The following is a 16,552-nucleotide window of genomic DNA, read 5'->3' as shown; positions in this document are numbered from 1 at the left end:
TAAAAATATTTTATAATCCACACATTGAAAATAAAAAGGAAATTAAATGTAAAAAGGAAATGTCATAAAGGATATTGTTAATATTCCTAATAGCAAAAGGGATTGTAAAAGTTACTAATAGAATCCTTAACATCCCAGTAGCCGCGTAAGGAAGATGCGTGACTATATAGACCATTTACAGAAGAAACATTTGAAAACCAGCTTACTGTGGTAGGCTCAGCAAGGACCTCCTAAAAGGTATCCACAGTCTAATCCCAGAAACTGGAAGTAAGTTATGTGGCAAAAAAATAATTTTGTAGTTAAGGATCTCCAGATGGGAAGATTATCCTGGAACACTTGGGTGGGCCCTAAGTGCAATCCTTCTAAGAGGGAGACACAGGGAAATTTGACCCTGGAAGACCCAGGAAGAAATGTGACCACAGAGAGCTTGGAGTGCAGACAGCCACACAGCTGGAAGAGGCAGGGGACAGAGTCTCCTCTAGGGCCCCTGGAGGAACACAGACCTTCTGACACCTTGATTTTGGCCCGATGAAACTGGTTTGGAATTTCGGCCTCCGGGAATATGAGAGAACACATCTGAGCCTCTGTTGTGGTGATTTCTTATAGCATCAACAGGAAACTCATGCACTTATGAAATATCTAATCTCACTAATAAACACAAAATCATACTATAATGTGATGCTATATTATTTCTCCTATAAAATACCAGAGTTATTTAAATGCTTGTGGATGACAAAGGTATAGGGACAGGTATGCTCTTGAACACTGCTGGTGGGAAAGAAAATGGAGCCAGCCCCTCAGGGGAAAGATTTGATAATATGCATGAAAGCCTTAAATAAATTTATATTCTTTGACCTACTGTTTCCATTTCTGGGGCACTAAGCCACATAAATAATTAGAGAGCTGAATAATGATTTATGCAGAGGACTGTTCAAGTTTTCAAACTGCAGTGTTTCTTTAATAAACACCAGAACAATCCAGATGCCCAGAAAATAAAAGAACAATAAAACAGATGATCATAACTCATAAAACAAAATACTGTACAATTATTAAAATTATCATGCCAAATAATTCCCATGACTTCTTCTCCACATAATGTTGCAAAATAATCAGCATAAAAAAAGATGTACACGTGTAATGAACTAAATGCGTGTGTGTGGGCAAGATTATATGATTAAAACTAATGGAAAGAAAAATTAAAAATTAGAATGTTTATCCAGAAATGGTGAAGTATAGAAGCTTTAATGTTTTCATTTTCCAAATTCTTTCACATTATATACAATGGGTATGGATGCATCACGGTCATAAAAATCAAGCACATAAGTTAACAGAAAAGACTTAAAAGATTTATGTGGGGGCGGAGGGTTGGGGGAAACAGGTGACGGGGGTTAAGGAGCGCACCTGTCGTGGTGTTGTACAGAGGTGTTGAATCACTATGTTGCACACCCGAAACTAATATTACGGTGTAGGCTAACTAACTGGAATTTAAATAAAAACTTTTTTACAAGGGAGAAAAGATTTATGAAAGAGCTGTTTGTTTCAATATTATTCACAGTGAAAATTCAAAAGGCAAACGTGTTCAATACCCGACAATGGCTTCCTAGACCCCTTTGTGATGGAACCCGATGATGCTAATGAAACGTTTATTTACACTTTACGAATGTGCTTGTAAAGAATCTTTAGTGATACAGAGAAATGAACCTGATATGGTGGTAAGTGATTCTTTAAAAGCAGAACACAAAGCTAGGCACAGTAATCTCGACCGTGTAACAGACACATAGAAACATAGAAGGAAACGGACCAAAATACTAAAAGTACCGTCCTCCCCTAACATGGCCGAATTTCAAGTGGCTTTACTTCCTTCTTTCTGTTTTTCAAATTTTCTGAGCTGAGCCCACGATATTTCTACAAAAGAACACAATGGATGTCAGTCGTGGGAGAAGTGTGTCCCCAGTAGAACAATGATGAGCCCTGAACTGGCACAGGTCTTCCCTGGCCTGGTAGCTCACCCACCACGGATGTTCCCCAGGTGGTCGAAACCTAGCATTTACGGCCCCAAGTTGTTCCCCTGTCTTCTCCCACTTCTGCCTACAATTTTCATGGAAGTGCCTTTCTTCTTCCTCACGACAGGAGAAATAGCTAATTAATATGTTTGCAAAATATCCTTTGGAAGCATAAAATGTCACATAAATGTTCAACTCCCACGTTTTACAATGCGTGTTTGATTAAATTCGCAGCGCAAGTGTTAATTCCCACATTCACTTCCCCATCTGGCCTTCTGGCGACTGTGCTAAAAGTCCTCCCACTACTCCCTCCAACCTCTGCATTTCAAAGCAATTGTTTGCATGTAAATGCAGTCCTTCTCTTCTTACTTTTTTTTTTCCTTTTCACAAGCTGAGTTGTCCCTGTCTTTGAAGGTAACTGAGAAACAGGATGAACATAGAGAAAATGAGATTCTGACACTCAGTGAAATAACTGTGTGTCTCATGTAGCCAGAATACCACCAATCCCCACTGAGATGAATGAAAAGTTCTGATCTGACATTCCTTCCTGTACCAGAAGCTCAATATCCATCTTCCTGGAGCATGGATTTGAAAATAAGGCATTCACCGAGTTAACAGCCTGTGGCCAGGTCCAAGATGCTGGAAAAATCCAATCTGATGGGAAAAGACAGTCCCTGGGCACCAATGGCATACCTGCTCAGCTGGCTCGGGGCCAGAAGGCGGGCCTGTGCACCTGTTGCTGAGGGAGCACCTGCCTGGGAATCCAGATACCCAGGGCCTCAAGTCAGCTCCACCTTCAAGTTGCTCTGTGATTTGGACGGTTCCTTTCAGTGACCTTGTCATCTTTGAAGCTGCATCTGTGAAGCTGCTTCTCCTCCGGGGCTCCCTATCTCAGCATCTGGTGCCCCACTTTACCTGGCTGACCTGCCACACACCAGGAGATATCCTGACTCCTCCCACCTCTAACAAGGCACGCCGCCATTCCCCATCGAGCGAGCATGTCCACTTGTCCCCCGCCACTACTCGAAACCAAGCTCCTGTCTCCCTACCGGACCAGCGCAGTCTCTCCGGGTTTGGCTGGGATCCAATATGCTCTCCACGTGGCAGCCCAAGTCTTTCTTTTAAGTGTACATCTTGTCCTACTGCCACTAGTGGATGATGGCTCAGTGCTCCCGAATGAAGAGAAGCCTCCACAGGTGCCCACACTCCTCATCAAGGTGTGTGAAAAGCGGCCCACGAGGCAGGATCCAGACCACAAATGGGAGGGTTTTTTTCAAGGTCAACTGGTTTCCAATATTTAAAAATCAAGAAATAGGGGTACCTGGGTGGCTCAGTCCATTAAGCATCCAACTCTTGCTTTCTGCTCAGGTTATGATACGACAGTTTGTGAGATTGAGCCCCACGTCTGGCTCTGCACTGGCAGTGCAAAAACTGCTTGGGATTCTCTCTCTCTCCCTCTCTCTGTGCCCCTCCCCTGCTCGCTCTCTCTCAAAATAAATAAGTAAAACTTTTTTTAAAAAAATCAAGAAATTTGACATGAAGATCTGGATTCTAACTTCTCTTGAAAATCAGAAAACTGATCACCTGCAGCCCAGTATCTGTCACGGAAACAGTAGCAGCTGCTCTCACTGAACAAGGCATGTCCCCCCAGCCATCACAGGGCCACTGAAGCCCCTCATCTTGCCTGCCCTTCACTGTACTCACAGTATGTGGCCCCCGCTTGCCTTTCCATGCCCCCACCCCTCTCCCTCTCAGTGCCCTAGTGCCCCTGGGGTTTTGCCTCTAGACAAATGACAGGGCCTTCACTTATACTGTGTCCTCTGCCTGAAACACTCTCCCCTGTCTGCCCCCACCCTCCTGGCCTGGGTAAATCCTACCAACCCTCAAGGCATGAGTTTAAATGTCACTTCTCACAGGACAACCAACCATTCCTGGCACCCGCTCTAGGATAGTGTCCTACCTTTCCCCCATCGTGCTGGTCATCTTCGGTTACCTGTCTTTCCTGTGAACTCCCCCAGGGCAAGGACTAGTCTGACCTCTGTGCACGGCTACCAGGAACCAGTCCAACACGTGGCACAGAACAGCTGTCTAAAACACTTTCTGGATGAGTGAATAAACTTGCAAACCTCTGGATTTTGTGCATGCACACGTCTGTAAGACAGGATATACTGGAGGGAAAAGAAGCTGAAGCCAACAGAAATAAAGCATGGGACGGGGACGTGCGCAGGGTGTCTGTTCTGGGGACGTGCTGCACAGTGTCACTGCTTGTCAGAGGAGCTCCCCAGAGGAAGGCGTGCTGGAGTGGAGCTCGAGGACCTGCAAGCGTGCCTGCCACCAAGGGGGCCCCTGGCTCGCGGAGGTGGGTGACCTTCCCAGGGTCACACAGTCCATGTGGACTGTGGTCGTCATAAAGGTGCAGAATATACCCAGCTTGTGGACGTACCCAAAGCTGCAGCTCCAGCATCCAGCTCAGTGTTCCAGAGTGTGCTGGACGGGTAAAGGAGTGAGCAAATGACAGAAGAAGACAGAGGTTCACGAAAGACCAAAGGGCCTGCTATGGATGGAATGTTGGTGTCCCCCAAAAAATCACATGTTGAAACTTCACCTCGAGGCAATGATGTTAGGAATGGAGCCTCTGGGAGGTGATCAGGTCATGAGGGTGGAGCCCTGTATGAGAAAGAGGATCTGTCTCCCCATTTGAGGACACAGAGAGAAGGCGGCCGTCCACGAGGCAGGAAGTGGGCCCTCACCAGAACCTGCTCGCGCTGACATCCTGATCCCAGGCTTCGTGCCTCCAGAACTGCAAGGAGTAAGTTCTCTCGTTCTTTTTTTTTTTTTTTTAATATAATTTATTGTCAAACTGGCTTACATACAACACCCAGTGCTCATCCCAACAAGTGCCCTCCTCAATGCCCATCACCCATTTTCCCCTCTGCCCTGCTCCCCCCCAACCCTCAGTTTGTTCTCTGTATTTAAGAGTCTCTTGTGGTTTGCCTCCCTCCCTCTCTGTTTATAACTATTTTTCCCCCTCCCTTCTCCCATGGTCTCCTGGTAAGTTTCTCAAGTTCCACATATGAGTGAAGACCTATGATATCTGTCTTTCTCTGACTGACTTATTTCACTTAGCATAATACCTTCCAGTACCATCCATGTTGCTGCAAATGGTATGATTTCATTCTTTCTCATTGCCAAGTAGTATTCCATTGTATACATATAAACTACATCTTCTTTATCCATTCGTCAGTTGATGGATACTTAGGCTCTTTCCATAATTTGGCTATTGTTGAAAGCACTGCTATAAACACTGGGGTACAAGTGCCCCTATGCATCAGCACTCCTGGATCCCTTGGGTAAATACCTAGTGGTGCTATTGCTGGGTCATGGGGGAGATCTATTTTTAATTTTTTGAGGAACCTCCACACTGTTTTCCAGAGTGGCTGCACCAGTTTGCATTCCCAACAGTGCAAGAGGGTTCCCATTTCTCCACATCCTCGCCAGCATCCATAGTTTCCTGATTTTTTCATTTTAGCCACTCTGACCGGTGTGAGGTGGTATCTCAGGATGGCTTTGATTTGCATTTACCTGATGATGAGTGACGTTGAGCATTTTCTCATGTGTCTGTTGGCCATCTGGATGTCTTCTTTAGGGAAGTGTCTAGTCATGTTTTCTGCCCATTTCTTCACTGGATTGTTTTTCGGGTATGGAGTTTGGTAAGTTCTTTACAGATTTTGAATACTAGTCCTTTATCTGATATGTCATTTGCAAATATCTTCTCCCATTCCATTGGTTGCCTTTTAGTTTTACTGATTGCTTCCTTTGCAGTGCAGAAGCTTTTTATCTTGATGAGGTCCCAAAAGCTCATTTTTGCTTTTAATTTCCTTGCCTTTGGAGATGTGTTGAGTAAGAAATTGCTGTGGCTGAGGTCAAAGAGGTTGTTGCCTGCTCTCTCCTCTAGGTTTTTGATGGTTTTCTGTCTCACATTTAGGTCTTTCATACATTTTGAGTTTATTTTTGTGTATAGTTTAAGAAAGTGGTCTAGTTAACAGTGTTGGAAGTCCTAGCATCAGCAATCAGACAACAAAATGAAATAAAAGGCATCAAAACTGGCAAAGAAGAAATCAAACTTTCACTTTTCACAGACAACATGATACTCTACTTGGAAAACCTGAAAGATTCCACCAAAAGACTCCTAGAACTGATACACGAATTCAGCAAAGTCGCAGGGTACAAAATCAATGCACAGAAATCAGCTGCATTTTTATACACAAATAATGAAGCAACAGAAAGACAAATAAAGAAACTGATCCCATTTACAGTTGCACCAAGAACCACAGAATACCCAGGAATAAACCTAACCAAAGATGTAAAAGATCTGTACACTGAAAACTGTAGAAAGCTTATGAAGGAAATTGAAGAAGACACAAAGAAATGGAAAAACATTCCATGCTCATGGATTGGAAGAATAAATATTGTTAAAATGTCAATACCACCCAAAGCAATCTACACATTCAATGCAAACCCAATAAAAATTGCACCACCATTCTTCTCAAAGCTAGAACAAACAATCCTAAAATTTTTATGGAACCACAAAAGACCCCAAATAGCCAAAGTAATATTGAAGAAAAAAACCAAAGCGGGAGGCATCACAATCCCAGACTTTAGCCTGTACTACAGAGCTGTAATCCTCAAGACAGCATGGTATTGGCACAAAAACATTCATGTAGACCAATGGAATGGAATAGAGAACCCAGAATTGGACCCACAAACGCACGGCCCACTAATTTTTGACAAAGCAGGAAAGAGCATCCAATGGAAAAAAGTCTCTTTAGCAAATGGTGCTGGGAGAACTGAACAGCGACATGCAGAAGAGTTCTCTTGCTCTCAAGCCACCCAACCTCTGGTATTTGACAGCAACCTGAGCTGAGACAGAACCCCAGCCTGGTGGCAGAAAGGACGGGACACTGACTTACAAGACAGGAGTCCAATAAGGAATTGGAATTCCCCCTGAAAGAGAAAAACTTAGCCTCTACTGAAGCAGAGGCTTATTTACTTTTTCACTCTGGGAGGACAACAGGTCTCTCTATTGACTTTAAAATATGTTTTTATGGGGCACCTGGGTGGCTTAGGCGGTTGAGTGTCTGACTTTGGCTCAGGTCATGATCTCACGGCTCACAAGTTCAAGCCCTGTGTCGGGCTCTGTGCTGACAGCTCAGAGCCTGGAGCCTGCTGCCTGTGTCTCCCTCTCTCTCTGCCCCTCCCTCACTCATGTTCTGTCTCTCTCTGTCTCAAAAATAAATAAACATTAAAAAATAAATAAATACATTTTTACATGTAAAGAACAGAGGCTGTGATTGTTATAATATTTTTATTTTTGCCACACACATAACATTGACTTTCAGAATTTTAAAATATTTTGAAAACAAAAAGCAAAAGAGCCTCTCTAATGTGGGATCTCACTTTGGTAAGGAGATTGTTTCCCACCTGCTTGCACTAATTCTAGAAATCACCATGCGTGTGGCAACCACAAATATTAAGTGTGCGTTATTTCTGTTTTTGCAAAAGAGAAAAAAATTGTGGCCATAATAACCCCAAAGGGTTGATAATAAAAGATCGGAAGTAGATGCTTCGGAAGTGACCTCCATCAGGTGAAGTATAAAAAGTCACGTACGATGCTATGGAAATGTAGACGTCAAAATGCTGCAAATGGTCAACCTTATGTACATTTTACCACAATAAAAAGTGTTAGCAAACATTCAAAAACATTTTTTTAATGTTTTTATTTATTTTTGAGAGAGAGAGACAGAGCACGAGCAGGGGACAGGCAGAGAGAGAGGAAGACACAGAATCCGAAGCAGGCTCCAGGCTCTGAGCTGTCAGCACAGAGCCTGACGCAGGGCTCGGACTCGTGAACTGCGAGCTCATGACCTGAGCTGAAGTCAGATGCTTAACCAACTGAGCCACACAGGTGCCCCCAAAAACATTTTTAAGGGATAAATGCCATCCATCTCCCATAATCCTATCATAATCCTCAGCTTATAAAACCTTCCCTGAATGAGGCAGGGGCTGGCCCTCGGCTTATTAAGGGTAAGGCATAAAGGGGCTGGTATTCTCCCAGCCTAAGCTCTTACTGTCTTGTTGTGATTTAAAAAAAGAAACATATATTGTCTCCTGCCCACTTCTAGCACAGAGCTCCCAAAACCCTTGGGATTTCCTAAGAGATGAGAGTAATAAAGGTGTCTCAATAATCATAACAAAGCTCTTTAAGCCACACCCGCATTTATGTTAACGAAGTGACTTTGGAAGGCACCTGAGGAAGGGGGCTGGGTAACCGTGGAGAAAACCAAGTGACCCGGAACTTCCAGGGAGGGGACAGGACAGAGACTGAGTTCAGTGGCCAACGGCCAATGATCTAATCAATCTTTCCTTTATAAGGAAGCTTCCACAAACCCCCCAAAGGATGAGGTTCCAAGAGCTTCAGGTGGGCGAACACAGATTCTGGGAGAGTGACGTCCCAGAGGGCGCAGGGAAACTCCACGCCCCTCCCTCTGCCTTCCCTGCATGTCTCCTTTCTCTGGCTGTTCTGGGTTCTACCCTTTTGTGAGAAACCCATCATCTCGTGGGTCGATGGGTCCCTGTGTTCTGTGAGCTGTTCTAGCAAATTAAGCCAACTCAAGGAGAAGGTCGTAGGAACCACTGATTTATGGCCAGTCGGTCGGAAGCACAGGGGACAACCTAGACTTGCAACTGGCATCTAAAGTGGGGACAGCCTCGTGGGACTGAGCCCTGACCCTGTGGGGTCTGACACTGCGTCCAGGTAGATGGTGTCAGAATTGCGTGGATTCACAGGACACCAGGCTGGTGTCAGAGAACTGCTTGATGCACGGAGAGAACGCGCACATGAGAATCAGTGTCGGGATCTTGCTCCCGCTCCCACAGGACCCAGCGTGTCCTTCTTAGCTGTGTGAGACACGCCCCATACGTGGGTCTGGAAGCAGACAGACCCAGGTTCTGGTTTCAGCCACGAGTCAGGTCTGACCTCAAGTCTCTCTGCTTCCACATCCACAGCTGCAGAGGGGAGCCGCCCACAGAGCAGACGTGAGGCTCGGGATGGCACAAAAAAACGAGTGCGCGAGACGTGCGCATTGTCACGAGCACTCCTATCGCTGGAGCAGGGGCGCCGCTCAGGGGGCTGGTCAGCTGTGCTCCACTCAAGCGCCAGACCGTGGCAGGCGGCAAGCACCACCCCCATCACCCCAAGATTCAACTCCTCCCAACCCACCCCCCAACGTTCCGCTGTCTGCGGGGAGGCCACACTCTCCCTCCTCATCCAGGCGGGACACTCCGACAGCAGGTCATCCCCTTCCCCTCTACCTGGAGAGAAAGCCACAGCCTCCAGGCCTCTCTCTGGTCTCTGTAGGCCCTCCCCTCCCTTATCACCCTCCCCCCCGCCCCACCCGGGGCGAGGCTTTCCTTCCTGCCAAGGCCAGAAGGCAAGTCAGCTGTTGAACTGGGATTCAAAGTCCGGTCCTCCTGCTTCCCAAAACAGAAGACTGCAACTAACATGTTTATGTAGGAAAGACAGAGTGAGGTAGAGCAGAGCAAAACATCTTGGAAAGATGCCCCAAATACAGTAAGTGAAAACAGCCAAGTTGCAGAACAATGCGTGTGGCATGGTTCCATTAAAACAAAAACAACAACAACTATATGTTTATATGAGTTTGTAGAAGCAAAGCAAAACGCCTAAATGAATACAAATTAGCTGCTGACAACAGTTATTGGGTGGGTGGATCTGAACATTCTGTTAAGGTTTGCATTTGTTATGTATTCTTTATGTTCTGGAAAAAAACAAAAAATCAAATGCAGTCGAAGGAACTCGATAACTGTCCTCCAGTGGTGAGTGAGAGGCCTGCGTGTTCAGGGACGCCATGGACAAGCCTTTGGAGGAAGGGCTCACCTCCAACCACCCCTGTTCCCGGAAGGGATGTGGGGAGCTGAGAGGGTGGCATCAAATGACAATAGACACGGTTGGCCGGCGAGCCGCACTTACCTTTCCCAGCAGCTCAGGCAGGCCCAGCAGCTGCCCCACGAACACGCCAACGCAGATGAAAATGGCGGTCACCTGCCCCAGAGAGCCACGGATCGCCTTGGGCGAGATCTCGTTCAGGTACATGGGGAGCGCGCTGAGGGCGATGCCTGTGAAGGAACAACGGCAGCTGTGAGAGGTCTGTCTTCTCTGCGGGAGGAGCACCCTGGTCAGAGAGAGGGCTGTCTCCCTCGAGGGAGATGGGTCAGGGCCCCCCCTCTGCCGTGCCCTGATAAGAACAGTGCTGCAGCCACAACACTACCCCAAGCTTTCTGCACAAATCGCTGATGCTCTGACATGCCCTGTATCATTTAATCCAGAAGGTATGGCTGGGAGATTTCATAGAAGGGAAAACAGATGATGACGGTGGCGGTGGTGGTGGTGACAGTGAAGGTGGTGGTAGTGATGATGACGATGGTGGTGATGATGATGGCGGTGGTGGTGGTGGTGGAGATGGTGACGATGACGGTGATGGTGACGGTGGTGGTGGTGATGATGAGGGTGATGATGGGGTGGTGGTGGTAGTGATGGAAGTGGTAGCGGCGATCGTGGTGGTGATGGCGGTGGTGGTGATGGTGATGGCGGTGGTGATGGTGGTGATGGAGGTGGTAGCGGTCATGGTGGAGGTGGTGGTGGAAGAGGTGGTGGAGAAGGTAGTGATGGTGGCAAGGTGGTAATGATGGGAGAGGTGGTGATGATGGCGGTGGTGGTGATAGTGAAGGTGGTGATGGTGATGACGATGATGATGGTGGTGGTGGTGGTGGTGGTGGTGATGGTGGTCGTGGTGATAGTGAAGGTGGTGGTAGTGATGATGATGATGGTGGTGGTGATGATGATGGCGGTGGTGGAGATGGTGACAATGGCGGTGGTGATGGTGGTGATGGAGGTGGTAGCGGTCATGGTGGTGGTGGTGGTGAAAGAGGTGGTGGAGAAGGTAGTGATGGTGGCGAGGTGGTAATGATGGGAGAGGTGGTGATGATGGCGGTGGTGGTGATAGTGAAGGTGGTGATGGTGATGACGATGATGATGGCGGTGGTGGTGGTGGTGATAGTGAAGGTGGTGGTGGTAGTGATGATGATGATGATGGTGGTGATGATGGCGGTGGTGGTGGTGGTGGAGATGGTGATGGTGATGATGACGGTGATGGTGATGGTGGTGGTGATGATGGTGACAGGGGTAGTAGTGGAAGAGGTGGTGATGACGGAGAAGGTGATGGCGGTGGTGGAAGAGGTGGTGGTCATGGTGGTAATGATGATAGAGGTGGTGGTGGTGATGGTGGTGATGATAATGCTGATGGAGGAGGTGGTGACAGTGGTGGCGAGAGTGGCAATGAGAGCGGAGGTAGTGGTAGCAGACGGTACTGGTGGTGTTTAGCAGCCAACACACCTAGTGCTTACCAAGTAGCGGGATCCTTCTTATCTCTACGTTTATTAACTTACATATTTTCATAGTAACCCACTGAAGTAAATGTACTATCGTTACCCTTATTCTAAATATGAGGAAACTGAGGCACAAATGGAGTAACTTTCCCAAATCACCAAGTGATGGCCAGAGAGGCCCAAAGAGATTATTTTACCCAACAGGTCTCTGATTCTAGAACTTGAGCTTCTCCCACTAGCTGACCGTGTCTCTTTATGTAAGTCACGGGACTCAGGTAGGGTAGATACTATTATACCCATTTTACAACATTTTATAGAGTGCTTGTCAGTTTCAAGAAGCCCAGTTTTCCACCTGTACCTGGGCAAGGCTATTCTCAAATCCCTTTACAGGCCCACAAAGGTCTATAGACCTTATCGCAGGCTGACTCACAGCTCTTCTGGAGCACAGACGGCACACCCCAGAGCCACACTGCCTCCCGGGGAGAATCCCTGTAACTTACAGGCCATGAGGCCTTGGCTGGGGGAGTTAGCGTCTCTAGGCCTCGGCTTCCCTCTCTGCAGATGGGCTAAGAACTGAGCCTAACTGCACAGGGCGGCTGGGAGAGTTTGCGTCTGCTCACTGTGCAGTGCTCTACAAATCAGTGCCGACAGCACTCATTCTTATTGCCTGACTTTTCACCAGACTGTGAGGGCATCAAACATTTCTTTCCTTCCCTGGCCTCCCCATGCCTCTCACACCTCCCGAAACACTCTAGGTACCAATCAACGTGCTTCAAGTTAAGCTGAATTCGCCCCAGTCGCTAGCCGTCAGCGAGGCCCTTCCTTTAAAAAAAGAAAATTAGGAGAGGGACTATGTGGGTCAATTTATAAGCCGAGGATCTCTTTCACTGCATCGCAGCCCAGAACAACTTTTCCTGCCTCACCAGAAAAGCAAACACGCTTAAGGTACAAAGAGATGGGAATTATCTGCAAAGTCACAACATAAGCCAGATGCTGTTTGAATTTTTATCCAAAATACACACGCTGAAAACATCTGGCCTCGTGGAAGCACTGGCTGGCCAGAGACCAGCTTGGCACCTTGCTGCCTGGGGTGGGGAGCACCACAGGGGGAGACACATACAAGGACTCAAGTCCCAGAGCCCCGGCTTCCTCGCCAGGTGACCTTGATCAAGTCAATTAGCTTCTCCTAGCCTCGGCTTCCTGATCTATAAAATTAGGGTAATAATTGCTGTCTATTTCTGTTGCAGTGGCAATGAAATTATCACACATAAGGCTTCTGCCTCACGTGTGGTCACTTGACAGGCACTTAAAAAACTGTCAGTTTCCTTTCCCCGATGCTCCTCCTCCCCGCTGGGGCTAATCACCTCTCAAAAAATGAATGAGGAAATGATAAAGCTGGTGGGAAAGAGGCGGCGAGGTGGCAGTGAAGGGCACGGAGCCACAGCTGGGAGAGTAATTATACCCCCTTCACACAGGTGCTGTGCACAGGTGAGATGTATGTGAAATGCTTTGCAGGTGCCTGCATACAGTAAGCTGTCGATAAGTGGTGGCCGTTCTCCTCTCCCAGCTGTGAAATGACATGGCAAAATGCGATGCTGGTGGCTAAACCGGGGCCGAATGAGGAGGCAGTCTACATGAAAGCTACCACATGCCAGTTGGCTGGGGACTGTCCTGGTTTTAGCACTGGAAGTCCTGCGTCCCAGGCAAACCAGGGGGTAGGTCATCCGAGGCCCGTAGTGCTGCACCAGGCATCCCACACCCCTGAGTGGCCTCTCTCGACCCACGACCCCCATCTCTTGCCACTCTTCCTCCCCAGGGGCCCCCAGCCTTGGGGTTCGCTGAACCCCAGGAGCATACTGACTGTAGGATATTGGCCTTTGCTGCTCTGTTTATCTGGAACCTTCGTTGTCACAGCCCCATAAGCTGACCCCCGCCTGTGCTTCCTGTCTTACCAAGCCCCCAGCAAAGTGACCTCATTTGGAAGTTGTTTGCAGATGTACTCAAGTTAAGAGGAGGTCATACCGGATAAGGGTGGGTCCTAAATTCAATGACTGGCATCCTTATGAGAGGTCATGTGAAGATACCGAGAAGGAGGCCATGTGAAGATGGGGACAGGGACAAGAGAGACGCCAGTCAGGGAAGGCCAAGGGGTGCAGAGCACAGAAGAGATTCACCCTCAGAGCCTCGAGAAGGAACAAAGCCTGCCCGCACCTTGATGTTGGGCTTCTGGCCTCTGAACTCTGATAGCATGATCTCTATTGTTCGAGGCCCGCCCCCGGGAGACTAGCACACCTCCTCAGTGAGGCCCTCCCTGGCCACCTGCTGGAACTGGCCCCTTCCCCAGCTCTCTGTCTCTGCATCCAGTCCTGGCTCCCCCGAGTGCTTAGTGCTTTCTGCATGTTTCTTGTTTGGTATTTACTCGACCGTCTGTTTCCTCACCCGCAGCCACAGTGAAGCTCCCTGAGAGCACGGCACCCGCAGCGCCAGCCCTGGGACAGACAGGGGCTTGATTCACGTGTATTATGGGGGCCTGGGTGGCTCAGTCGGTTAAGGTCAGACTCTTGATTTCGGCTCAGGTCACGATCTCGCGGTATGTAGGTTCAAACCCCGCGTCGGGCTCTGCGCTGATGGTGCAGAGCCTGCTTGGGATTCTCTCTCTGTCTCTGCCTCTCTCTCTGCCTCTCTCTGTCTCTCTCTCTCTCTCTGCCCCTCCCCTACTCTCTCTCTCTCTCAAAATAAATAAATAAAAAAGAAACAAACCACGTACTGAATGGGTTCCCGCCCACTACTGCTCTACTGTTACTTGTTTAATCCCGGCTCAGAAAGGCCGGGGTCAGCAGATACCAGCGATCTGGAGTCGCGGACCCTGGCAGGCTGGTCCCTAGTTACAACTGTGGTCTATGGGAGCAGGCCCCCCGGTGGGCAGTCAGACAGTGAGCAGAGACTCCGAGAAGTGAGCAGAGGGCAGCATGCCTCGTATCTAAAACATCACAACAGTCCCAATGTACCGAGCTTGCTACACCTTCCAGAAGGCCTTCCCCTTCCTCAGGGTACACGGTCTGATGGTGTGCAAGGAGCAGTCAGGGCACACGCCCTCACACAGGCGAGCTTAGCTCTCCGATTCCTCTCAGAGTCCAATTGGATTGTCAGCTCTTAGCCCTCAAAAAGCAGAAGGGACCTCGGAAAACATTTTCTAGGGAAATCAGAGATGCTGAAAGAAATACTCTAGGGACACCTGGAAATGTACATTTTCCTACTGGGGTAAAGAAAAATTTGAGTCCAGTCCAAAGTATTTACTGAATGTAGTAAGTCTTGACTTTTGAAAATCAAATTATGACATATACTTTTTAAAAAGTTTTTTCAATGTTTATTTCTTTTTGAGAGAGAGAGAAAGCAGAGTGTGAGCAGGGGTGGGGAGGGGCAGAGAGAGAGAGGGAGACACAGAACTTGAAGCAGGCTCCGGGCTCCAAGCTGTCAGCACAGAGCCCGATGCGGGGCTTGAACTCACAAACCGCGAGATCATGACCCGAGCCGAAGTCGGACGCTCAACCGACTGAGACACCCAGGCGCCCGAAATTACGACATATATTTTTATTTTTTTAAATTTTTTTTTAAATTTTTTTAAATGTTTATTTATTTTGGGGACAGAGAGAGACAGAGCATGAACGGGGGAGGGGCAGAGAGAGAGGGAGACACAGAATCGGAAGCAGGCTCCAGGCTCTGAGCCATCAGCCCAGAGCCTGACGCGGGGCTCGAACTCACAGACCGCGAGATCGTGACCCGAGCCGAAGTTGGACGCTTAACCGACTGAGCCACCCAGGCGCCCCATGACATATATTTTTAAATCGCGCAGATAATACACGTGTAGTCTGATGAATCATCACAAAATGCGCACGCCTGTGCAACTCCCACCCAGGTCAAGAATCAACCCACACACACACACACACACACACACACACACACAAGAATCAACCTACAATACCAGCCCCCGGAAGCCGCACCCTGTGCTTCCTCAGGACCACCATCCTCTCCCTTTTCCCCCAAGGTCACCACCAGCCTGATGCTGTCACCAAAGATGAGTATACACAGAATCACACGGGATGTATTTCTCGGGTATTTCATCTCTTTTGTGTTTCTCACGAACGTGAAATGCATCCGTGCTGTAGCACACAGCTGTAATCTGTTCGTTTTTATTGCTGTGTCATATTCCAATGTGTGAGAGTATCACAATTCATCCACCTTCCCATTGATGGACACTTCAGCGCTCTCTAGTTTGGGATTAACACTAACAGTGCCCCATAAACATGCTTACACAAGTGTGTAGATGCACATGTATGGAAATACATATACACAGCAACCATAAGATATGTATGTTCAGTTTTGGTAGATAAATCCAGTTTCCCCAAATTATCACACCAACTTACACCTTTATAAGAGACATATGAAATACTTTGCTCCACATTTTTGCCAATATTTGGCATTACTGGTCTTTTTAATTTTTAGCAATTGTGGTTTTAATGTGCATTTCCTTACTTACGAGTGAGATTTATTTTATTTATTTTAATTTCCAGTGTAGTTAACACACAGTGTTCTATGGGTTTCAGATGTACAATCTAGTGATTCGACACTTCCACACATCACCCAGTGCTCATCACAAGTGCCCTCCTTAGTCCCCATCACCTATTTCACCCATCCCCCCACCCCCCTCCCCTCTGGTGACATCAGTTTGTTCTCTATGTAGGTAAGAGTCTGTTTCTTGGTTTGTCTCTCTCTTTTCTTTTGCTTGTTTACTGTTTCTCAAATTCCACATGTAAGTGAATTTCACATATGGTATTTGTCTTTCTCTGACTTATCTCACTTAGAATAGTACTCTCTAGCTCCATCCACGTTGTTGCAAATGACAAGACTTCATTCTTTTTGACGGCTGAGTAATATTCCATGACATCTCACATCTTTTTTATCCCATCATCTATCGACAGACACTTTGGGCTGCTTCCATAGTTTGGCCATTGTAAATAATGCTGCTGTAAACATGGGGTGCATGTATCCCTTTGAATTAGGGTTTTGTATTTTTGGGGTAAGTAGGG

At 47.5% G+C, this 16,552-nt stretch overlaps 1 protein-coding gene across 4 annotated transcripts in view; it reads right to left on the bottom strand.

The window, feature by feature from the left end:
* SLC2A9 (solute carrier family 2 member 9) overlaps positions 1-16,552 on the bottom strand; it is a 251,137-nt gene that overhangs the window by 141,353 nt on the left and 93,232 nt on the right. For all 4 annotated transcript variants that reach the window (XM_045474551.1, XM_045474553.1, XM_045474552.1 and 1 more), the window contains one exon: positions 10,051-10,196. In XM_045474551.1, coding sequence (XP_045330507.1) covers positions 10,051-10,196 — 146 coding nt within the window. The remainder of the gene's footprint in view (positions 1-10,050; positions 10,197-16,552) is intronic.

This window comes from Leopardus geoffroyi, chromosome B1 (genome assembly GCF_018350155.1).
Source record: "Leopardus geoffroyi isolate Oge1 chromosome B1, O.geoffroyi_Oge1_pat1.0, whole genome shotgun sequence".
Classification (NCBI taxonomy): domain Eukaryota; kingdom Metazoa; phylum Chordata; class Mammalia; order Carnivora; family Felidae; genus Leopardus; species Leopardus geoffroyi.
The sequence above is the reverse complement of the archived record's forward strand: the minus strand, read 5'-3'. Positions and strand labels throughout refer to the sequence as shown.